We start from the raw sequence: 23,911 nt of genomic DNA on the forward strand, positions 1-23,911 counted from the left end.
CGAAAGCATGAAAATACTTTAAAAAAACTACCAAACAGCACCTTATTCTTTCAAAAATAACGAAAATCCTCCAAATTCCCTATCAGACTATTATTGTTATTTATCAAAATTCTTCCAGTATCATATTTTTGCGAGACATATATATTACGAAAAGATAGATATATAGAACTAATAATCATGAATTCACGATGGTAGTATTGATTTTAATCCAATTGCATATGCAGAACGAGACAACAATGCACAATGTGAAACTCCAAAAAGCTCTCAACTTTTCTTATCCTTCACGTTTGTTTGGCATCTATGCCAGTAACACATCAGCACCATGTCAGAAAAAAACTGTTCTAAAAAACGCTAATATGCCTTGAAAATTGAAAAATTGTGATTTAGAGCAACACCAGATTTTGCTACCAACAGAACATGATGTGATACTAATGTGAACTTCCTATAATAGGTACCAATACCGGTACTTCCAACCCACATATCAGTAACACCATTTTCTCAGCATCGATGCCAAATATATCACCACCGTTATTTCCACTTCTTGCAGACAAAACACAAATATATGTCCTTCATATCGACAACAAACTTTAGTAAATTTCCTTACAGACTGTCCTATTCTCTCCCACTAAAAGAGACCCGAATTGATACAAAAACTAAGTTACAAAAACATCTCAGTGAGGATTTAATGGTTTCTTGATCCCCATTTGGTGATGACCTACAACAATTGCCGTTCGACAGTATGGGCAATCCCCACAAATTTGCACCCAGGGATCTAAGCACGCCGAGTGAAACCTATGCTCACAGGGTAGGCTAATTAACCAGTCTCCTCCTTGAAACCTTTCCAGGCATATGCTACACTCATTTGTTGGCCTTAGCGTTGCATCCAATGGGCCTTTGCCAGTATAGCTGAAGATCTCCCTGTGCAAACAGTCAATCTCCTCTCGGCTGAGTCCTGCTGGCTTCTTCTGGTTCATGCCTTGCGTGGATGACAATGCGTCCACTTGAGCAGTTGGTCCACCAAGTGAGGCACTGCCTGGTAACCATTCCCTTGGAATTTCAGTATCCCAGTCATCGCTGGATGCAAATTCATCCCAAGAAATGCTTGGTGTTGATCCACCCCTGCTTTGCCTAGAATTAGAGTCCCAAAAACGAAAATTAGAAGAAACAGGTCTTCACCTGAACTGATACCTAAGAGTCTACATACATGTAAACCAAGAAGGGCACATTTAACATGAGATCGGATTTGGTCCTCAGCCATTTGCAACCGCAACCGTGCATTGGGAACATCTCCATACTTGGTGTATTTTTTTCAATGGGAGATATTCCCAGTGCACAGCTCACAGTTGCAAGGGACTGTGAGGACCAAATCCGATTTCATTTAACATCTATGAATCAATCAGGAAGAAAATGAACAAAAAAAAAATAAACGATGCCATCAGAGTTGTACTGATATTACGTATATGGATGACAATAACTACTTACACCTACACTGTAATTGGCTAGCAATGTCATCTCTAACGCCACCATTCTTGCTGAACAGCAAGTGGTTGATCTACATGGGCAACAGATTTTATACTGAGCAAGTGAGTATACCTGTTTCCCTTTTTTTCTTTTTCTTTTTTATAAATGAGTAACCTGTTTACTCAGCTAACACAAAGTTAACTCGAAGTTGATAAAAAATGCATTTTATGTCAAAGTTGCAAGAGATATAAAACAGAATTTCGTGAAACATCTTAGCAAATCCACATGAATGCATGGACATGAGTTTTAACCTGTTTCCAGAAAGAGATACACCTCTCAATCTCTCAAGGAGTCTTTCCCTTGCCTGTATTACAGCTCCAGGAAGTCTGTTGCCACTAGAGAATCTCAATCTGTCGGTTCTTCTACTTGAAGTTTCTGTACCAGTGCTGTTGCCTGTACCAGATTGGCTACCACCATGGTTGATCCTAGAAGCTTCTCGCCCCTGAGGATACAAAATGCCAATGGTGAGGGCAGTAGTAACCATCTCATAAGCAACCAGAGATATATCGTGATCATGATTTCATTTGTTGATGGATGAGAGGATGCAGGTGGCAGTGGTGTGTGTTGAAGTGAGGAGAGTTGGGAAGATGGATACGAGGATGCAGGTGCTGCATGCTAGCCTAGTAGGGAGGTTTTTGGGGATGGATCCTGAAGTTGGGAAGGTTGAAGCATGGGCATCTCTTGAATGGGGGAAGGATTGTCTGATGGGTGTGAGGAAGTTAAATGGTGGGCTGCTTCTGTTCATTTTGTTCTATAGTAGAGGAGCAGAGAGGATTATGGAGATAAAGATATCGAAGGTGAGATAATACGACCTTCGGTTAAGTTGGTGGTTCCCAGAAGCAGCAGAAATTAGGGAAGCAAGAAGAAGGGTGGTGTGGTAAGGAGTGATAGGTATCCCCCTTCACGCATGGAGTATACTTACCTTTATGGAGATCAGGGATCATTGCAGGAAGTTCCTAAAATATGATGATAGGGATAGGATTTGGGAAAGGTTGGACATGACTAGAATATTTGTGGAAGTGGAGATTAATTTTAGAACAAGAAGACGGGACTTTCTTGAGGGCAAACATGAAAGAGCCTGGTGAAGAGGTTGATTTGGATAAGCTGGTGGGGGATGGGGGGGGGGGGAGGGATAGTGAAAAGAACCAGAGTTACAGAACGGAGGAGGTAGGGAGATGAAGAGTCAATCGAAGGTGGCATGTTCGAAGGGTAAAGTAAGAAGTTCGAAGGAAAATTTTGAATTGGATTTACATCGAGAGGGACACGTCAGGGGTGAGGGCAGTGAGAGAGCAGATCAAAAGTCAAATGAGAAGATTTCAATAGAAGGGGAACAAGCAGTAGTGGGTAATAGGGAGTCGAGAGGCCTGAGTGGGGACCATTTCAAGAAGAAAAACAAAACAAAGTTTTGAAAGGAAACGGCTGATGGAAGAAGTTGAGGGTTTTAAGAGGGAGGGGTAAGTTACTAAGAGTGGAGAAAAAATCTTTTGGGGCAAAGGATTCAATTAGTGGTAGGAATAGTGTCGAGGAGAAATGGGTTTGGGTTTGTAGAAAGGTAGGAAGAAGAAGACAGTGCTGAAGAAAAGGGAGAAAAGGAAAGGTGATCGCAGCTTTCGCAATGAACATCATGCATCTCTCAATGGCATCTTGGCGAGTGGGGTGGAGGTTGTGACAAAGATAGTTGAGGAGGTTAATTCAGAGAAGGGATTGGGTGACACAAGCGACATTGCTGAAACCGGTCTTCTTAGTAATGAGGTAAGTCCAGATCCTATGCCTCGTACTGAGGGTTGGAATGAATCTAGTAAGGAAGTGAAGTGGGAGAAGAAGGGGGAGGGGGGGTGAGGGGAGTTGAAGCAAACTGGAAGAATTCTAATGGGACGAAAGGGCATAATCTTCATAACAGAGTTTATAATAGAAAAAAGAGAAGATTCTTGCTGAATTTGTCTGAAGGTGCTGCTGACGAGAAGGGGCAGAGATTGGTGAGGTTGAAAGGGGGGATAAGGAAGAGACAAAGGGGAAGGGTGGTGAAGGGGCCTTAGAAATTGCAAATTCCAAGGTTGGAGAGGGTGGTGGCAATGGGAAAAGCACTTGGTCTGTTCTTTTGGGGAGGTGAAGGCTTTGCAAGGAAAGCCTTTGAACATTTTGAAAAAAAGTAAGAGAGGAAAAAAAAAAGAAATTAATTGAGGGGGTGAGATTTGGGATGTGGGAGAAGCCATCATCATCATCATCCAAGCCTTATCCCAACTAAATAGGGTCAGCTACATGAATCCTGTTTTGCCAATCCCTTTAAAAGCCAAATCCAGTGCTTAAATAATTTCTTACTATTTCTACCCATGTCCTTTTTGGTCTACCCCGAGCTCTTCTAGCCCTTTCAATGTGTAATAAATCACTTCTTAACTGGTGCAATTGGTGGTCTTCTATGCACATGCCTAAACCATCTTAGTCTACTGTCTCTCATTTTATCACCTATTGGAGCTACACATAGGTTCCTACAGATAATGCAAGAAGAAATTTTTGAGAGGGAAAAATGAGGGGTTTTGGTGTTCACTGTCCAGAGGAGTTGAGTGGGGTAGAGAGATCAAGGGTGGGAGATGAATTTTCTGAGTTGGTTATAAAGGGGTTGAGGAAGGCTAGTTGAAGGGCTGTGGTTAATGGTGAGGTGTGTAATAAGACACATTAAATCAGAGGTGGGGGTGATACAGGAGTCAAAGATAGAAAGGTTTGTGGCAAGATAAAAACTCGAAATTTGGGGTTTTGGCAGCAGAGTGGTGAAATCAAACTTTCATGCTTTTTTTCTTCTTGGCCTTTGCATAAAGGAAGTTGGTTGGTCAAGATTGTGTGGAGTTGCTTCACCCTTACTGGATGATGCATTAATTGGAAAGAAGGATAAGAAGGTTGTTTGTGAATTTGCACTGATCCATTGAGAAGTGGTGGCATTCAGTGGAAAGTCAGTGGCAGTATGGGTGTTGGTCTTTCCAATTTTCTTTCCAAGATAATAGCTTGGATTGTGGACGAGGATTCCATATTGCATTGGATTTGTAAGTCTAGATTGCTGTTTAGGTTTTGTTTGATTAATCCATCCCATGGCATTACCTTGACCTCAGAATGTAATCTTTTCTTCTGTTTTAATAGAATTTTTCTTTTTACTATAAAAAATACAGTCTGTCAACCCTTAACATTCCAATTAAAGTCTGTTAAACATTTCAAAGTAGCAAAGTGTTTAACCCAAATGATACTTAACATTCCAATTAAAATTATTTTTTATATTCCAATTGGAAATATCAAAATCATGACAAATTTTCAGTTAGAGCCAAGCTGTGACCTAGATAGAAGTTTCTATTTAGAACTTTCATTAGTGCATTAATTCCAAATCACTACAAGTGCTAAACTGATTCACTAAACCTCATCTGATGATTAAATTTCAATTCTTAGATTTTGTTTTATAGAGCTAATGTTTATTGAATTTGGACCTTTTATGAGGAATAGTTCCAACAGAACATACCACTGATGAACAATCCATGGCATCACAATTTGATCAAACTGATGTCTTATTTGGCCAATAGAAGAACTCAGTTCATAGAAGTTCCTATTCCAGAATAGTCTGGATTAGGATTAATTAAGTTGAGTTGAACATAAGTCAAAAACTAGACCTTTCATGGTACTTCATTTACTTATGAATTGTTGCACACTCACCAAAGTATCAAGGAAAAAAATGCATTTAAATGACAGAAAGAAATGTATCTGGAAAGAGAAATGGTTGACAAACCAAAGCCCTTAAATTTAAGGAGATGGAGCAACGAATATGAGAGTGAGCCCTTTTGGGTTGTCATTTCCGGCTATTCCTCCTTGGGTTGGTTTTTTTTGTTGGAAAATGTTCCTAGAAAGAATAAACACATTTGACCTACTCCAGAGAAAGAGACCCAATTATTGTCTACTTCCTAATAGATGTGCTCTTTGTAAAGCTGATAGGGAATCCGGCTACCACCTCATGGTCTATTGTAAGGTTGCTAAAACTGTGTGGGAGTGGGTTATCTCCCGCTTTGGGTGTTCTTGGAATCCGCCTGAGAGTATTCAAAGTTTGTTCTCTCCCTCTTTTTTCCAATGGCCTAAGAAGCGAGAGAAGACTATGTGGAGGAGTATTAGGGCAGCTGTGTGCTGGTCATTGTGGGAAGAAAGAAACTCACATATTTTTTCAGACAAGGAAAGAACCCTGGAAGAACTGTTAGACCTATTCCTTCTAAGGGCTATCCACTGGCTAAAATCTTTAGAGTTGTTTTTAGACTTTCCTATGGATGACTTACAAAGAAATTGAAAAGAGATTGCTTCCACTGCTAGGTGCAAGAGGACTCTTTGTCCCTCTTGGTCCCCCCCCCCATTGGGTGTTATAAAGTTGAATTTTGATGGCAATAGTGTAGGGAACCCAAGGCCATCAGGGATTAGAGGAGTCTTCAGGAATGAGGAAGGGATTGTTATTGCTTTGTTCTCTGGCCCTATTGGAGAAGGTGACTCTCTTAGGACTGAGATCCTTGCTGCGCTTGAAGGAATTTGTAGAGCAAAGGAATTAAATATCAGTCATTTGATCCTAGAAGGTGATTCGAAGGTGGTGGTTAGCTGGCTGAAGAAAGAGGACAGCGGATTGTGGAACTATAACAATTTAAAGAAGCAGTTCTTGTGGTTATGTAGGGACATTGAGATACAATACAGTTGAGTGAAAAGGAGTGCCAACTCATTTGCGATGGGCTGGCCAAGCAAGGGGTGAATAGGGAGTCTGTTTTTTGGGCTAGTCTTTAATTTTTTCTCTTTGTATTCAGTTTTTGGGGAGCTAAGATATTTTATCTCCCCTCTTGTATCCATAATCCTTCTTTTCTTTTAATTAATGAAGTGGGCATCTTAAATTCAGTCAGAGATACAATATATGTTGCTGACAGCACCACAACAAGGGCAAGGTTGATAAGATGGCTATTAGCTGCTACAAGTCATTCTACAATAATGGACGCGTTGCTTTCTTAACCCCAAAGAACTAGAAAAATGATGAAAGTTTTATCATGTGAAGGGGACACAAAGAACGTTTTTAATCTTAAAATAAAGAAATCTCATTTAATCTAGGGTTTTCGCATTCAAACCGAATGGTTGACAAACCGAAATGTATCTGGAAAGAGAAATGGTTGACAAACCGAAGCCATTAGAAATACACAACATGTTTAGGGAAGAAATCTCATTTAATCTAGGATTTTCGCATTCAAATAAAAAGATAATATATTCCGTATTACATGTAAAAGAAAAGGACCATTGATACATAGAACAAGAAAAGGAAAAGAAAAGAAAATTAGAGAAATTAGTTTATCTGACCGTATGAAATCCAGGAGAACAGAGATGCCTGACATGCGAAGATCGCCGTAACGGATCGCAGTCGTCGCTGCGTTGGTAAGTATGGCGACGGTTCTGGTGGAGATTTCGATCGGTAGCGGAAAAGAGCCCTAATTCAGTGGTATTTCGGCCTGCGCGAGACCTGCGGACATAGAAAAGCTCCGAAGCACTCGTCATGCAAAATCCCTTCTCTGCTCCTACCGGCACCACAGAATCAACATAATATTATTTTCAGAAAATGAAAATGGGAAAAACGAAGGGCGAAGATTAGGAGCCACCTTCAGAGCAACCAACGAACCGAACAAGTCAGGACAGACGGATAGAAGGGAGGGAGAGTTCAAAATTGAGAATAGAGTTAGTAAGGTGGGAAAAGTTAATTTAAAGAAGAAGAAGAAGAAGAAGAAGAAGAAGAGTGAACGATGAATTGAAAATTCAATTTGAAGCGGTGGAGAACAGAAACGCAAAGTTGAGACCGTAAGGACACGTCGGACCCAAAGAAAAGTTGATGTAAGCAACGCAGCAAGCAAGAATATGATGAGATGAGACTGCCGTTTCGCGTGAACGTGCAGATATCAATCACTATTCACTATCACTATCCTCTCTCCTCTTTTAAGTCTTTTACAAGTCTTGACCAATAGATGGAAATGGATCTGGAATTGGATGGATAACGAAACCGGAAACCGTGAGTGTCAATTGAATTCTCATCTCAAGTCTTTAATATGAATCTTCGCAACAGTTTCTGTGGACTTTGACCGCATTATGGTCTATAGACTAGAGACAGCGTTCACAACCTTGGACTCGGGGATTGGATCTGGTTTGAGCGAGTTAATCTAGCCCAACCCATCCAATGGATAAATCGGGCTTGGGCTGAGCCAATACCACGTACATGTAACATGTTTGGACCAAGGTCCAACAAGGCTTTAACGATATTATAACACGAGAAATCTTATTTATTCACTTAGGCTTAGGAGGGAATACAAATACAAATATGTATTTTTTACTGTATAAATATATACAAAACAATATAAAATATAAGGTTTTACGCTCCTTCCAACTGGAGTTTTATGTTTGATTTGAAGGAAAAAGTAAGAAAATGAAAGGAAAGATAAGAAAACCTTTACAAATACTGCCTTAGTTTATTTAAATCAAGTAGTGAAGTTCAATAACTTGAGTTCTTCATTTGCATGGTGCCAATTGGTTAGTTGATAAGATCAGACTGAGATCAAATCCTGTCTGCACACCTAAGGGTGTTAACGGACCGGTTTTGGACTGGATCCCATTCAATCCAAAATCAATTTAGATAGATTGGATGGACTAACAAGACATATTGGATTGGATCAATTTAGCCCAAAATATTTATTAGATATTAAATGAATATCTGATCCATTGATATAAGATAAGAATATGGATATCAATGGACCAGGTTTGGGTTGAACCCAATCTAAATTAAAGCGAATTTGAATAGATTAGGCGGCCTAGACATTGAATGGGACTGATCCAAAATATTCATTGGATTGGATTGGACTTGGTCTATTTGTAATGGACTCACATCACACTGGACTATATTGGATTGGTCCAGTCTAATTGACACCCCACACAGTTGGGGGTTATGGGTTTGAGAGATGGACTATCCCTATTGTGTAGTCCAAATGAAATTTTCAAAATAGTAAAATATCACCCAAAATTTTGAATAAAGGTTTTGCACGGATCAACTACCCAAAATTGGCCAATTATTTAGAACTTAACTCCATTTGAGAAGAGTGCAAATGTTGGTTCAACACATATTTAGTCTGATTAATTTTGCTAATTAGGCTTGTCAATATCTGAAAATCTGTGACCCAATCCAACATCCAATCCAATTATCTTAGATTTAGATGTATTTATGTAATCAAATCGGATTTGGATTTTAGAATCTATATTTGATTAATAGTCGGATTGAATTTGGATTTAGCTATATCTGATCCGATTAAAATCTGAATTCAATTATATTATAATATTTATTAATTTTAATATATAAATTTTATATAATTATATTTAATTTTATAAAAATATTTTTATACATTATATTATTATATATAAATTTATATACATAATAAATACAGCACATTATATTTACACTACTTTATTAGGATTCAAATTTGAATCCAAGGTCTTCAAATCTGATGGGATTCACAATTATCAGAAACGTAAGTAGAAGTGTCAATGGACCGATTTTGGGTTGGACTCCATCCAAATCAAAATCCATTTGGATGGATTGGACGGACCAATAAGACAATGAATTTGGACGAAATGGACGAACCAATATGACATATTGGATTGGACCTGGTTCATCTATAATGATTTTATATTGGATTGAACCAATATTTGGTCCATTGATAGAATATAAGAGCATAAGCGTCCATGGACCAGGTTTGAGTTGAAACCAATCTAAATTAACAAGAATTCGAACAGATTGAACAGTCTTTGAACCGGTCCAAAGTGGTCCAAAATATTAATTGGACTATATTGGACCAGGTCCATTTGTAATGGACTCACATTGGTTTGGACTAGATTGGACCAAATCTAGTCCAATTGACACCCCTAAATGTAAGGTGTATCGGAAAAGGTAATTTTAAGAGATATATTGAGATACACTTTGGAAACGTATAGATACCGATGAAAAATCAAGATATGCATAAAGTCATAGATATGTTAGAAAATCCTAAAAGAATCATTAAAAAATATTAACAACAATATTATAAGTTTATAACTAATTTATTTAAACATAAAAAACATATATACTAATATTTTTTAGAAACCACTTATTAATTAATATTTATTATATATGTAGATTTAGATAATATTTATTATGAATACAAGTTAATATATATACCTTCTTTTTTAATAAATAAATATAATTGATACTAATCTTATTATTATATAAATTTTAATAGTCAAATTTTAACAATTGTTGGGAAACATCTACCAAGGCAAGAAAGGGCAAGAAAGATTACTTTATGCATAAAAAACATGTTGTTATGATAAGTAATTAAAGTTGCCATAATGGTTAATTAATTATTATCATAAGCAAATGACTAGGGTTTGAAACATGTTACCTTTAGTTTATAATTTTTTAACAAATTATTTGACTTAAATAATATTTAATGACAAATTAAATGTCTTAATTAAAAGTAACTGAAATAAGCATTTAATTAAATAATATTACGATTTAATGACGTCTCAAACTTAAAGGTTAAAGGCTTAAGTAAATAATATTAACATTTAATGACGAAAAACTACGAAACCATATAATTGGGAGAACTCTTCCGAAACAATCCATCCGGATCTGGATCCTTTTTCAGCCCTATTGCTAGTGTTTGGTAAGAGTATATTTATGTTTGAAAATGCCTGTAAAAACAGATTTAAGGCATGATTGCATTTAAAATAAATACAAACTTTTCAGTCAAAGTTAATTAATATCAAAAGAATATATTCTAATCTTAAGGTTCATGTTTATACATTTAACATATCACAGTTAAAAATCATTGAGCAAGAATACAAAATTATTATTATAAAACTAATCCAACTTTACATTTTCTTCAATCAAACATATTTGCATTTATACCAATCATTTTTGTATTTACACACCAATGAGAACTACCGATCAAAGAGAAAAAAAAAAAGGCGGATCCTACTTTTAAATAATAAATGACAATAAACAACATAACTAAGGACCGCCGACCGCCATCATTATAATATTAGAAAAATCAAAGGCATCATCATACAAAGCATACAGTGAAGATTACATGCTTGAGTGATGAGTTCCCAAGATTTGTCAAATTGCATCGAGGAAAATATTTCTCCTCTACCGTTTTTCTGAAATCTGAATCAACTACTTGTAGCCAACTCTAATGCCTTCCCTTCTAAGTTTTACCATGTTGTGATGATACAAAGTACAAAAGAAAAAATAAATGAGAATCAAAACATAAAAAAGTGAAAAAAAAAATTTACATGCTTGGTTCATCACAGTGCACAAGTGCTTCTTCCAGCAAAAAGCTCAAGTTACACATCTGCCAAGCACAAGAAAGACAAAACAATCTTTGGCCCAAGATCACTGTTCGAGTACTACTGTCGCTTGTCTCCTTTGCTCAATATAAATGAAGGCCACATTAACACGTTTCCAATAACGTGCCTTGTCCAAAGATTCTTTCAAGCAAGTGTGAACATGAAATTGCATGCAAGAAAACAAGTGTAAACCTCCATTGGCCACCAGGAAAAGAATGTTCAACTACTACTGCCACAGATTGCACTCAAAGCAAATAAGGCTGTAAACATAAACAGAACATTATAAGCTCAAATTAAACAAAACAAAGATTATGATTAGAGTAATTAAAAACACCAACCTAGTTTTATGTTCACTTCAATACTTGAATACAAGAAGCTATTTTAAATAGTTAAAAATAGATCTAACAACTTCCTATACTTTGGGCCTCTCGAAATACTCGGGAGGTTTACAGACTATATTTCTTTGCAAAAATCATTAATTGGTAAACGCTGTCTCCAGCTTGTGGACTGATTTAAGTTCATTCACTGCATGTTGGTTTATTACTTTGTTAAGGTCCCACCTATTAGCTTTTCAGGATACATCATGATCAGTAGAAAGAGTATTCGAAACGAAGATCATCACCAATTACCAATTGTATAATCTGAGTTATATAGGTGCTGACTGCTGATTACAGTTTACTGGACCAGGTACATTGATGCTTCTCTATGCAAGTTACCCCAGATATCAGGGAACTCTGTGACAAGGATACTCCAATTTCTGAAACATGCTTGCATCATAGTTGTCAAGGCGATGTTTATGTAACAAGGATACTCCAATTTCTGAACTATACCTGTTTCATAGTTGTGAAGGCGATGTCTAGGTGACAAAACGCCCATGGAGGGTGACCTTGCTTAATCGTCAAGATACTTTGTGCATGGTACTATTATTTACTTTTTCTTAATTTTTCTAGATTGTAATAATAAAATAAACACTAGGGGTGTTTAGTGTTTGGTTGATTGGTTCAAACTGCAAAACCAAACCAAATTTGCAGTTTGGTTCGACCTGTACATGAAAGTGGTTTGATTCGATTTTATATTTTGCTAAATTATAGTTTGCGGTTTCAGTTTGGTTTCTTGGAATTTATAAATCGAACCAAACCATAAACCATAAGCCAAAATTATATATAACACAAATATCTATAAACATTCATATATAATTATATAAATTATGATGTATAAATATTATATATAATATAATATATCTAAACCAAGTGTATAAAATTATAAATATATAATAAACTCATTTATTTTATAATAAAATAAAGTTTTAAGTTTTAATTTTTAAGAGTTATTTGAGCTTTCCAATGGAATCAAAGAATGGTCCAAAGTTCCCTAAACCATATCAAAGAACCGTAATAATAGTTTGGTTTGGTTTAATTTCTACGCCAAAACGGTTTGGTTTGGTTTGAGAAATTTTCAAACCGTAATTTACTGATTTAGTCTCAAATCTTCTCTAAACCGCACTAAACCGGATTGTGAACACCCCTAACGGACATTATTAAACTAACTATTCAGTTTGTGAGATAAAATTAAGATACTACTTTATTTTTAGGGTAAATTTTAAATTATTACCCTATATTTTGGGGATAGTGGCAATTACACCCCTTAAACTTTTGGATTCCAACAAAGACTCCCCTCTGTTAACATTCCATCAGTTAACTTAAAAAAAAAAAATTCTCCTGTGACTGTCTCAGCCCTTTTATTCTCTGAAATTTCTTTTCTTTCTTTCATTAATATGTTAATTTTCTATGGTTGGTGCTTGCTGCGGAACTTAGGAAACTACCCTAAGATTCATGTATTTATTCAAAAGAAAAATCCATCACCAAAGCAACCAGAAGACAAGCCACCCCTCCCCCTGTTTCCTAACCTCACTTTAGTGCCTTGAAAACTATAGCATGTTTCTGACAGCGTCATTTTCTTATTTCTAGATGTTCGCATATACTTAACCAGCTCTTAATTAATTAAGAGAATCATCAAGATAAAGTAACAACCTTCTTGGTTTATTTATTTGTGCTTATTGAAACAGACGACTTAATCTCTAATACTAAAAAATGTAAAATCCCCCCCCCCCAAAAGTAAATAAATAAATCGAAGTCATGTTCATTTTATCTGCTGATTTCAAGGGTTGTTACGCAATGCTAGTCCCAGTTAACTGTTCAGGATCTTGGGAAGGATAGATTGGATATGCCCCGTCCCCAGCATTTTTGGCATTAAGTGGCCATTACCAGACCCAAAATCCATGTTCTCATGCTAATCAGCTCTAAGATTTTTCTATTGCACCAAGAAATGGTACCTTGATCTCAATCTTTTTATCTATTGACAATTTTTCTGTATTTTGTTAACCAATGGAAATATACAACTCAAATTAGCTTGAACCCCGACCATTAAGGTCGGTTACACAAATACTGTCCCACCATCGTGCTCTGTCAAAACATGTTTTGTTTCAGATTATAAATCCTTGAATCATTTTTCACCACTTCGGACCACTTTTTTTTAGGAGAATCATTCAGCCCCGAGTTAGAATTTTTAGGCCCAAAGTACAATTGGGGTAAATGCCAATTCGGAATTAATGCCAATTTACAGACAGACATTGGGGCATAGAATGAGGGTATTTGACATTTAAAATGTTTATAGGTTTGTAATAAAATTCAGAAATCTGCATTGACCCTATCCGTACTTTTCCGCTTTTTCTTCGGCATTCCTTGCTCTTTTTTAGAACCTTCTTAGTCCAAATAGATTTAAATAAGCTTTGTCCGAATTATAACAGGTTGGCTACATGAATATTGTTGTCATTCCACTCTGTTCACTGCTTAGAGAAAATGTCATTCCATTCTTTTAGAACCTTCTGCTTGCATAAATGCACTCTTTCCCATTGGTGAATCAACGCACATGACAAAACATCTTAGTTGACTTTCTATCATCTTTTCACTAATTGGAGCTACTCCCAAGCCCTAACTAGTACACTCGTGATTCTGTCCTTTCTAGTCTTGCTCATTTATCTCAGCATCCTCATCTCAACTATTCTCATTTTATGTAACACGTTTTTTCTTGATTTTTTTTTTATAGAACCAGAATCCGAGGGTAGCACGTCCCCAGAAATCAAAACAAGCGATTACACTTAGAGGCCTAGGAATGGAGCTGAAAGATGCTTCGTTGGTGTGAGCATGGTTAACTAGCCAGTTTGCAGCAATATTTCCTTCTCTGTAGATGTGCTGATACTCAATTATTCCCTCTAATCTCTCCCTTAAAGCTCTGCACTCTTCAATAATTGGACGCACTCTCCACGGGGGGCTGGAAATCCTTTTTAGACTATCAATACTAGCTTCGAATCACCTTCGATGATGATGATGTACCTGTTAGGAAAGTTAAGACCAAGATTGTGGGCCTCCCATACAGCCCACGCTTCAGCTACATTAATTGTAGTTTTACCTAGCTTGTAAGCCTTGAAATCCAAAATATGACCCACGTGATCCTTGGAAACACAAACAACTGAACAGTCCCCATTAATACACGAGGCACCAAAATTAATTTTAATAGCCTCAAAATCAGGACTATTCCATCTAAAGGAACAACTTCCTTCTTTCTCAAACTACTTTGATCTCCACCATTCACCCCTTTGATATCCAAAAACGTATTATAAGCCCTTTCAATGATAATAGAGGGTGGCAACCTCCTATTTTTAAAAACACATTCATTGCAATTCTTCCAAAGTTGCTAGAGGACCACAAATTTCTCCTTTCTATAGGAGCCACCCGGATCCATTTCATTATTACTCGAGATGAGATTCCACCAATCACAAATATTACTGTTGATGTCATTGGGAATCCGGAGTGAGTCTAGCAATATCCCACACTTGTTTAGCAATAGGGAAATTTATAAAAATGTGGTCTATGTCTTCTTACTCTCCACACATCACACAGGAACCATCAATATTCAGCCCTCTCAAAATTAGCATTTTCTGTGTGGGCAGCTTTAGGTTGAGAAGCAAGAATAAGAAATATTCGTACTTTGGAAGGTTTTCATACCCCACACTTTTTTGGAACTATTCCAATTTCCTGGGTTATTGCCATTCATTATGCAAGTTTCATTGTAGGCTGATTTAATGGAAAAACTGCCATTCAGGTTGGATCTCCAAATTTATTTGTCACTAGCATTTTCTTGATTGCCTAGAACTCTGTCCATACAGCAATTTTGGTTTTAAAACTATCCTATAGATTTTTCCTTATAAAGATGAAGGCCCGTTTGGGAGGGCTGAAGCTTTCGAGTGCTTTGGAGAAGCCACTGAAAGGAGCTTCAACTGAAAGCCTTTTTTTGGGGGCTGAAAGACAGAAAAATTAGGCTTTCCAGGTTTTCCGCTAAATATTGATTATAGGCTGTCCGGGAAGGTCCCACCTTGCAAGTTGCAACGCCAAGAACTATTAGGGGAAAGCCCTCTCAAACAGGCACTTATTCTCATTGGAATGTGCTGGTCACATAGAACACACCAGATACACCTCTACACTTCAAACACACTTCTGGGCAATCAAAAAATAATTGAACTGATTAATTTATTAAAGGAAACAAATAATATCCTCCACTTTCTAATAGAAACGACAATCAGGGTGACTTCAACATTATTAGCAGGATTGATGGTTGGGAAAATATCACTGAACAATATCATACAAATGGAAAAGGTCATATGACCCCATTCTTTCAATATATGACCAATCAGGCTAAAATAGAAGCAAGATTAAAAAAAAAATAAACCCAAGCAGCCATTAGAATATTATTGTCTCTTACATCTCTTCTGTTTCAGGTTTAAAGGTTTTCTTTATCATTCACCACTCTCACATGCCCCATCATATTCACAAGGCAGGATCAGTTGATTGAATCATCTTCAACCTATTGTTAACAACGGCTTCTTTTTCCTTTCTTTCCTTCCTTGGGGGTTAAAAAGATAGAATTAACAAGAAATACCTTTTCCAACTTTACTTACTTTGTTACCCTATCACCCTATCCATCCAAATTGCCAATTAAATAGAATGCATATTTTCTTCTCTCAAATATGAGTAAATTGTTTGACTTATAATTGCACATGGCCTGCAAGACCCTTGACCCATGGTTCCCCTATCCTAAGCTGAACTTCCTTTTTATCTATCCAAGTCAATTTCATAATCAAACAAAACTAAATCACCAATCCAGATATAAATTGCATCCTTCCTTCATTCACTTTAAAATCCCAATAGCATTTGAAATTCAAACTAAGAAAACATTATCACTACCCACTGAAAAAGGAAATGCTTTTTTGAAAGGTAAAATATTCAATTTTCTATCACAACCCACTGAAAAAAAGAACTGTGCAACTGCAGTTTCAAAAAAGTATATCCATGTATGTTTCCCAAATTTATTTCTATCAGATATTTATGGGAAGTTCCTAAGAAGACCAGTTTATTTCTATCAGATAATTATTTCTTTCCCTAACTATGTAGGGTCAGCTACACTCTGCCATTCCACTCTGTTCAATATCATATCAATTGTTAAATTATGGACACCTCAAATTTAAATTATAAAATTAAAAAAAAAATCAACAAATCACACACTAAGCATAGGAATTAATAGCAAATGATTTCAACCCTTTAGCTTATAATTGATTCTTTTTTTGTGTGTGTGTGTTTTGATCGGTAGGCTATGTTGGGTTAATATTTTGCTCCAATGAATAACTACTTAAAAAATGAGTTTTGATAAATAAATTATTCTTTTTTGAAGCTAAATTTTCTATCTCCAGAGAATCAATTCTTAGAAGCCCAGAGGAGAAAAAAGAACTAGTTCCAGCAATTTTCACATTCAAACTACAATATGGTTCTTAGAATCACAAAATTCATAAAAATCAATCCTCTGAAAGCATGCCAAACATAGCTGAATCACTCAACCTAGAATCAACAGAAGTTAAGGTGACATTTTGAGGAAAATACAAAAATGTAGCAATGTGGTTCAAGTAGAAAAAGTCTGAAATCATTTTGGAAATGGAATTTATAGACAACAGGAAAAAGAACTCTTGGGGCTGTTCATTAATATGTATGATTATATTTTTTTTTTCAAATATTTCGGCAAACGCCCCTTTAATTGATTAAACAGTGGTTAGAGTCCAGTTAAACTCACCAATCAAGAATAAGGCCAGAGCAACCCAGATGATCAGTTGAATAGGCCGACCATATTGTATCTGATATTGAGACCGCTGTAGTTGTCTCTGGACAGCTCCAAAGCAACCATAGAGTTGTTTATCATATGAATCATCATAGCCATCAATGCAGCTCTTGCTTCTCTCATAGCACGCATTAATTCCCTTTGGGAAAAGAAAGCAAGGAAAAGAATTATAAGTATCGAAAGCCAATTAAGCATGAAACAAATGAGTACTTGCAGTTCTAATTGTCAAATGTGATAACAGCATTTCTAAAATTTCTTACCCGACCCAACTGATCAGACCGCAAGAGGGAAGTACCTTCTGCTTGATAACGATCCCCACACTTCCATTTCCTAAAACCATTTTTGGTCCACTTCAGTTTGGAGAGAGGTTCCATTGTCCTTAGGAACCCAGAGAAACTAAGCACCTTAGGAGGGGGTAAATCAGGCGGTCTATCAAAAGAACTATTTTGGAAGTCTTCGTGATCAATTGCAATCTTCCATAACCCAATGTCGGCACTAGCACTTGTTGTTCTCCAATGCCCATGCAACCTATCGTCTTTAGTCTCTTGTGAGCCACAATCGGCGGAATGGTTCCAATTTTTGGAACAATCAGGCAGTGATTCTCCACGCACACCTGGTGGAGCACCTTCTTCTTCGTCCCTGCCAGGGATCGTAGCAGGGATCCTGTCTCCATGTGAAGATGGAGATGATAGAAACAATGCAAGCTCATCCCGTTCTCCTTCATCCAAACTCACCCAAGGTAACGACTTGCCTTCTGCATGGACCAATTCCTTTAACGAATTTTCAACTGTAGCAATCTTACTCTCGATTGCAGCAATGAATTGGCGATGCCTGGTTCTTGCATCCTGGGCCGAGCTATGCCGATAGCTCGATCTCACCGCTCGTTCAAACTCCTCAAGCTAGCATTAAAGACACCTAATAATCAAATTGACCGTTCGAAAACCCTGATTTGAAAAATTAGACCATGGAATAGGGAATTCACCTGCCATTTTGCTGTGCCAAGGGCTGTATGTAGATCCCTTCGAAGCTCATCCGAGTCACACATGCCAGAAGCTTCCTTCGTTTCGTGGATCCAGGTTCTATATGCGGATTCCATCCTTCAAATAGAAGAAAAATTAGAACGAAAAAAAAAAAAAAAAGAATAGCAGAAGAAATCGTAGAAATAAAAAAGTAATAAGACCCAACTAAAAGCCCAATACCAAATTTATAAGTTCTGCTACCTGTCAGCGGATTCCTGAACTTCCTCTGCGGCGGAGAAGAAAGGATCCTTCTCCCACCGGTCGAAATTCGAAGCCATCAGAAATCTGAGAAATCTCCCTTCGAATAATAATGTTTTATAAATAAATAAATAGATGCTTCGTCAGAAAGACTACAAAAATTATAAGCTTTTATCTGCTACTATGAAAAACTCTGCCGGAAATCTGTAGGCAGTCGATGGAGAAGATAGTAGTAATAAATGAGTAGCGTAGGAACAAAGAGAAAGAGGGTTTTCCGCGTTTCTAAGGAACGGGGCGATGATTAAAGAAAGAGCAGATTTTGAGATAAACGAGCAGGAGCAGCAGCTTCGATCTAGCTTTCATGAACGAAGAATCATCTAGACCATGGGATCAGGGGGTCACGACCACCAACGGCCAGGTTTTGTTTTGAGTTTTGACGCAGAGCTCGTGAAACCCCCTGCGAAGCTACAAGGAAGAAATAAAAGCAGATTAGTAGTATAGCATGTTGTTGACTTGTTTCTTGTAGCATTATGTAAAATTTGAAAAATCTTTCGCTCCTTCTAAAATTAAAACTAAAAAGAGGAAATGCTCCTTTTGACTGTAGATAGCAAAGCCACGTCACCCATTTAAGAAAATCATATAAGTCCTCACAGTAACATGGGTAACGTGGTTGCAATATCGACCATGAAAAGTAGCTTTCCCTTCTTTTGAGAATGAGATGAGTGAAAGTTCATAGAATGGATTGGATTCACTGAGATCCCACTATTTGGTGGTTTTACTGCAATTTTTTCTTGGGGGTACAAAGGTAATTTTACTGATGTGTTTCTGCTAAATGCTGGAAGCTCAAGCTGATGTATTATTATTTTCACTAAAAAAAAGGCTGATGTATTATTATCATATAGCAGCCACCGCAAAGGCAAGTTAAATTGGATAAAAAGGATTCCAGTTGGTGGCCCAACGCAAGTCAAGTCGGAAAGATGTTCGATCTGGACCGAACATCATTGGAAAGATATGGATTCCTTGCTCCTCGAAGAAAATAATAATAAACAAGTTCCTCCAATCTGACAATTATAAAAAGATCATAAATTCATAAACAGTTCCACCATCCACTGCAGCCAACGATTGAATAAAGCATTATCAGCAAACACAGAGGACACGTGTTACGTGCATTTGGCCGCCTAATTCACCAACGTAATTACGTGTGAGGTCCAGATGTTTTGTCCACAGGTAAGAATTTTGAGTACGACCTCCATCCATTCTTTTTGAAGGACTGCGTCTACCCACTTTGATTTTGAATTTTTGATCCGCGTGTAGTTGGCCATCAGTACGTCTCCTACCGTCCCACCAAGTCCTGAGGGAAAAAACCCCTAACGAGAGATATCTCTCTCCCCTCGCCCTCCCCCTCCCCCTCCCCCATCTCTCACTCTCTTGAGTTCTATCTCTGTATTGAGTGAAAACCCAATGTCCCTCTTTCTTTGTTTCGGGGAAAACCCCAGAATCCTCTATGTCTTTGTACGCTAACATCCAGTTGCAATTTCTAAGGCTATGGGATAGGTATCAAGGTCAGTGGATCAGTGGTCTCTGCGTAGAAGTTGTGAAAGATGAGATTGTCAAATTAGAGAGGCTGATTAGTACTGAAAGAACCTTCTATTGACTCCACCTCCGAACCCTACAAAGCATCCAATTTCCACCACAAGGTAGCTTCTTCACAGAATCTTGGAATCTCCGAGAGTCCTAAGGTTGATGCCAAGCAGTCCTCAGGAAGACGAGGTGCTGGTTGAATCAAAACACAGTACATAGGTAAAAAGGATAAATAGACTTCCCTGTTATTAGTGATTGATTCTTAGGGTTTTTGTTTTTATCTTGCTTATTTTCTATATATTAAATTAAGGTACAAGAAATACTCATTCTTCTCTACATTGTTTTTATCTTGCTCATTACTCATTAATGACTATTATGCTCTGCTTGAAAATCTTTTATTTTTTTCTTGTCAGAATCCTAGAGATATTTTTCTTATTTCATAAGAAACTTGCTCATTATCTTAATGACTCAACATGGCTCTCTTTAACAAGCCATTTTCATTTGTTTTCTTTTTCTAATACAACGTGTTTTGGTCTGGTGCAAGATATTGGAGTGCATTTTATGATTGGAAGGACTACTGCCCAATGGTATTCAGGTATTGGCTCCCTGGAAACGAAAACCCAGCCTATGTTTTGCTTTCTGTTTGCATATTAAATGGTCTATTTGGATGTAAATTTGGTGCTCAAGCATCAGGCCTTTCCTTTGTGTTGAATTTCTATTTCTTATATTTTGGTTGGTGTTAATAAACTTGAGGGAGTTGCTCTAAATAGATCTTGCAGATTGCATATGCTAGCATTTCCGGAATTGATGTACGAAGAGGGCTGGTCATTTCTGGAATTGTGGGGAAGACATTGGATGTAAATCTGCATTAAGTTGTTTTCATGTGTATTTATATTTAAACACATTGTCCTATACACTCCCTGTGTACAAATCAACTACTAGAGAAACCTCAGCTGGACACTTCAACCGCTGGTAGGTTTCTAACTTTGTTTTTTTTTTTTTCTTTCAAATTATAAGAATGCCACTCTCTCTTCTACCAATTTTTCTCTCTCTCTCTTTTTCTTATAAATTACAAGAATGACATCTCTCTCTCTCAGCTCGGCATCTCGGCTGCTAGGGGACCTGCAATCAAAGGTAGTAGAGTTTGAGTCGAGCCAAACTCGAACTTCTGAGCTCGAGCTCAAGTTTCTAATTTGAATCGAGCTCGAGCTAGACAACACCTCAACCATTGAGGGAAATCTTGGCTCAGCACCTCGACAACTGAAGAAGACCTTAGCACGGCACCTTGTCAACTAAGGGAGACCTTAGCTTGACACCTTGCCTGCTAGGTAAACCTTAGCTCGACACTTCAGCAGCTGAGGGAGATCTCGGTTTGGCACCTCGACAATTGAGAAAGACCTCGGCTGCTTAAGAGACCTGCAATCAAAGGTAACTGAGCTCGGCTGATGGTAGTATATTGATATTATACTACCACCAGAATTGAAGATGGGAGTTTCGGAACTTTGAGCTTCAACATATATTTATAATATATCTTGAGAATTCTGATGATGACCACATCGTTTTGCAAATTTGCACGTTAAATTAGAAGGAATGGTTTTCAACTCACACACCAAATTGAAGTAACCAGTTTTACCTTTCGATTTCTTTTGCAAGTGTATTTGATGGATCAATGAGAACCTTTTGCTTATTTATGCAGCTTTTTTTCGTTCTCTTGGAATAACTATCAGGACTTTCATATAGAGATATCAAGAGACTCCAGAGGTTCAATACCTTTGCATCGATGATCCAATTAATAATTGAACGGATAAAGACCCTATCCAATCCAATTAAAAGCCGAAGTCGATATAGGAAAACTCTATGCTGCACCAAAGACATGATACATGTGATTAGAAGTTTTTCAGTATCATAGTTGTACCCAATACCCATTATACATGTATCAATTAAAAATAACTAATTTTTTTTTTTAACTTTTTGTCGCTTTAAACACAATAACATGCATGAACACAGATTAACTGTGTACGATCTTATCTTGTTTTTCAACAATTAATTTCTCTTCTATCACCCGAACCTCTTCTTCATATTCTTCTTCTTCTTCATTTTTCTCTACTAAGTTCTATTACGTATAATTTATCACATAAGTGCTTATCAAAGTATACCGGTCTCAACTGAACAAATCTTATTCTCAGCCACTCTAAGGCCATGTTTGGGAGTGATTAAGTTAAAAATAAATATTTACTGAATAAGAGTTTAAAAACAATTGATTATTCAAATAAGCACTTATTTGTATTTGGCACCTAACCTTTTCAAGTGCTTATTTTATATTGGGCATTTGGTAGTCTTTTTCTTTAATAAGTACTTAAATAAGCATTTGTAACTATTTGTCCTTTATTTTCTTTAAAATTTTCAAAATGTGCCCTTATGAAAGTATTTTTATTGAATTACTTTTATAAAAACACTTTTATGAAAGTACTTTTACAAAAGCACTTTTATAAAAGCAATTTTATGAAAGGTACTTTTATACGAAAGCACTTTTACGAAAGTACAGAAGTACGTTTACGAAAGTAATTTTATAAAATTCAACTAGGGATATGATGAAGCACAATCCGCTCACACCCTCGTGTCTGATGATGTGGCCCGAATTGGGTTCAAACCAGGCAATGCCAAGCTATTTTGCTGAGCTGTGAATTGCAAGTTTGAGCTGAGAAGAGTTGAAAGGAAAGACGAGTTAGAGTGCTTGGGTAGGATTTACCCAAGAAGACACTCTAATGCTTAAGTCAGTATGGGGTCTTTAGTGAGAGTATGCGAGAGGGTATGAGAGCTTATGTGTGCATACCTTTTTGGGTGGATTTGGACGTCTTATATAGGCCCCTGGACTCTGGGGGCTCAAGGTAACAGTCTTGAGCTCTTTGTGGAACTGCTTCCATATTTTCAGGCGCATTAAGGTGTCAGTTGAGAGATTTTTGCAGAAGTTATGATACGTTTACATAGAATCTAGCATGCGACACGTGAACTGTTCTAACGGTTGCACTATCGGTGCTTTTGGTAGCAAGCTACTGGGGACATTAGTGAGCTCTTTCTCGTAGGTTGCCTTAAGTCCTCTCATCTTGGCCGGCTCTTAGGATAGCTTGCCGTAATCTTACGAGTCTGCCAGCTCGGCCTTACCGAGCTGTATTGAGAACTGCAAGGGTGGTTAGCAAGCTCTCCTTAGTAGGTCGCCTTAAGTCCCTATAGCTTGATTGACTCCTAGGATAGCTCGCCGTAATCCTATGGGGTCAGCTAGTTAGGTCTCGCCGAAGTGGAGGTCGGCCTAAGTGAAATGTTTTGAGCTAATTTTATTGAGTTAGCTTGTTGACTTGGTGCGAGGTGTAATTTGGATGCTATGTGTCTCCAAAGGTAGGTCGCCAGGTCTCCAGTAGGTCTTTGGAGGTAGGTCTCTAAGTCTCCAGCAAGCCTCTGGAGGTAGGTCTTCAGGTTTCCATCTAAGGCAGGTCATCGCCTATATGGTGTCGGGTGTCATCCAGATGTTTTTGAGATGTCACATGTCATGATGTCTGTGGAGGGTCAAATCTACCTTCATTAGGATAATTTTATAAGTGGCATTTTAAAATTCAACTAGAGATCATTTTGGAAGAAAAAAATTGAACAAGTGCTTATTGTATAAACACTTGAAAAAATTGGAAATTAGGGCTTAAAAAATAAGCCCTTATTTTTAAAATAAGCACTTATTTCAGGCATATTTCCCAAACACTAATAAGTGCTTAATGGTGTAGTCCCGGTACAAATAAGCACTTATTTTTAAGCACTCCCAAACATGGCCTAAGGATAAAGTATGTGTATGGAACCGTGGGCATTGATTTGTTTGCAAAACTGAGAAAAGTAATAATGAATCCGTTTATTGACACTTAGGCACCACTAGATGCTACATCAGCAAAACAGTGAATAAACACTTACTTACCCATTGG

The 23,911-nt window shown here is 37.3% G+C and overlaps 2 protein-coding genes and 1 long non-coding RNA gene across 7 annotated transcripts; 1 reads left to right on the forward strand and 2 right to left on the reverse strand.

The window, feature by feature from the left end:
• Nucleotides 1-399: 399 nt before the first annotated feature.
• LOC104611659 (RING/U-box superfamily protein) lies at nt 400-7,568 on the reverse strand. Of its 2 annotated transcripts, none has more exons than XM_010278824.3 (4): nt 7,164-7,568; nt 6,868-7,076; nt 1,773-1,963; nt 400-1,128 (listed from the first exon to the last, which is right to left on the reverse strand). In XM_010278824.3, the coding sequence occupies exons 2-4, from the start codon at nt 7,060-7,062 to the stop codon at nt 672-674; spliced, it is 843 nt and encodes a 280-aa protein (XP_010277126.1). In that variant the 5' UTR covers nt 7,063-7,076; nt 7,164-7,568; the 3' UTR covers nt 400-671. The 2 variants fall into 2 exon arrangements, with proteins under 2 accessions (XP_010277126.1, XP_010277125.1); XM_010278823.3 differs by having other exon boundaries at nt 6,868-7,082.
• A 3,020-nt stretch (nt 7,569-10,588) lies between these two features.
• LOC104611658 (Syntaxin/t-SNARE family protein) lies at nt 10,589-18,882 on the reverse strand. 3 transcript variants are annotated; one of them, XM_010278821.3, is made up of 5 exons: nt 18,372-18,882; nt 18,134-18,248; nt 17,412-18,050; nt 17,107-17,290; nt 10,589-11,189 (listed from the first exon to the last, which is right to left on the reverse strand). In XM_010278821.3, exons 1-5 carry the CDS (start codon nt 18,446-18,448, stop codon nt 11,149-11,151), a joined length of 1,056 nt encoding a protein of 351 aa, XP_010277123.1. In that variant the 5' UTR covers nt 18,449-18,882; the 3' UTR covers nt 10,589-11,148. The 3 variants fall into 3 exon arrangements, with proteins under 3 accessions (XP_010277123.1, XP_010277122.1, XP_088750228.1); XM_010278820.3 differs by lacking the exon at nt 10,589-11,189 and adding an exon at nt 13,801-15,482 and having other exon boundaries at nt 18,372-18,859; XM_088894102.1 differs by lacking the exon at nt 10,589-11,189 and adding an exon at nt 15,278-15,479 and having other exon boundaries at nt 18,372-18,859.
• A 574-nt stretch (nt 18,883-19,456) lies between these two features.
• LOC104611657 (uncharacterized) lies at nt 19,457-21,852 on the forward strand. Of its 2 annotated transcripts, XR_737704.3 has the most exons (3): nt 19,597-20,168; nt 20,494-20,921; nt 21,047-21,852. It is a non-coding gene; the product is annotated as an uncharacterized LOC104611657 (long non-coding RNA). The 2 variants fall into 2 exon arrangements; XR_737703.3 differs by lacking the exon at nt 21,047-21,852 and having other exon boundaries at nt 19,457-20,168; nt 20,494-20,989.
• The last annotated feature ends 2,059 nt before the right edge of the window (nt 21,853-23,911 follow it).

The sequence above is a fragment of the Nelumbo nucifera genome, chromosome 1 (assembly GCF_055504915.1).
Source record: "Nelumbo nucifera cultivar China Antique chromosome 1, China Antique-T2T, whole genome shotgun sequence".
Lineage (NCBI taxonomy): Eukaryota > Viridiplantae > Streptophyta > Magnoliopsida > Proteales > Nelumbonaceae > Nelumbo > Nelumbo nucifera.

Excerpts from the sequence above, each read along its gene's own strand:
- LOC104611659 (XM_010278824.3), bottom strand. The coding sequence starts at position 7,062 with ATGACGAGTGCTTCGGAGCTTTTCTATGTCCGCAGGTCTCGCGCAGGC. Across the intron at positions 1,964-6,867 it reads GTTCTCCTGGATTTCATACG|GGGCGAGAAGCTTCTAGGAT; the intron begins GTCAGATAAACT and ends TTGTATCCTCAG. Across the intron at positions 1,129-1,772 it reads GTATCTCTTTCTGGAAACAG|GCAAAGCAGGGGTGGATCAA; the intron begins GTTAAAACTCAT and ends CTCTAATTCTAG.
- LOC104611658 (XM_010278820.3), bottom strand. The coding sequence starts at position 18,448 with ATGGCTTCGAATTTCGACCGGTGGGAGAAGGATCCTTTCTTCTCCGCC. Across the intron at positions 18,249-18,371 it reads GTTCAGGAATCCGCTGACAG|GATGGAATCCGCATATAGAA; the intron begins GTAGCAGAACTT and ends TTCTATTTGAAG. Across the intron at positions 15,483-17,106 it reads TCTGGCCTTATTCTTGATTG|AAGTGTGTTTGAAGTGTAGA; the intron begins GTGAGTTTAACT and ends TTGATTGCCCAG.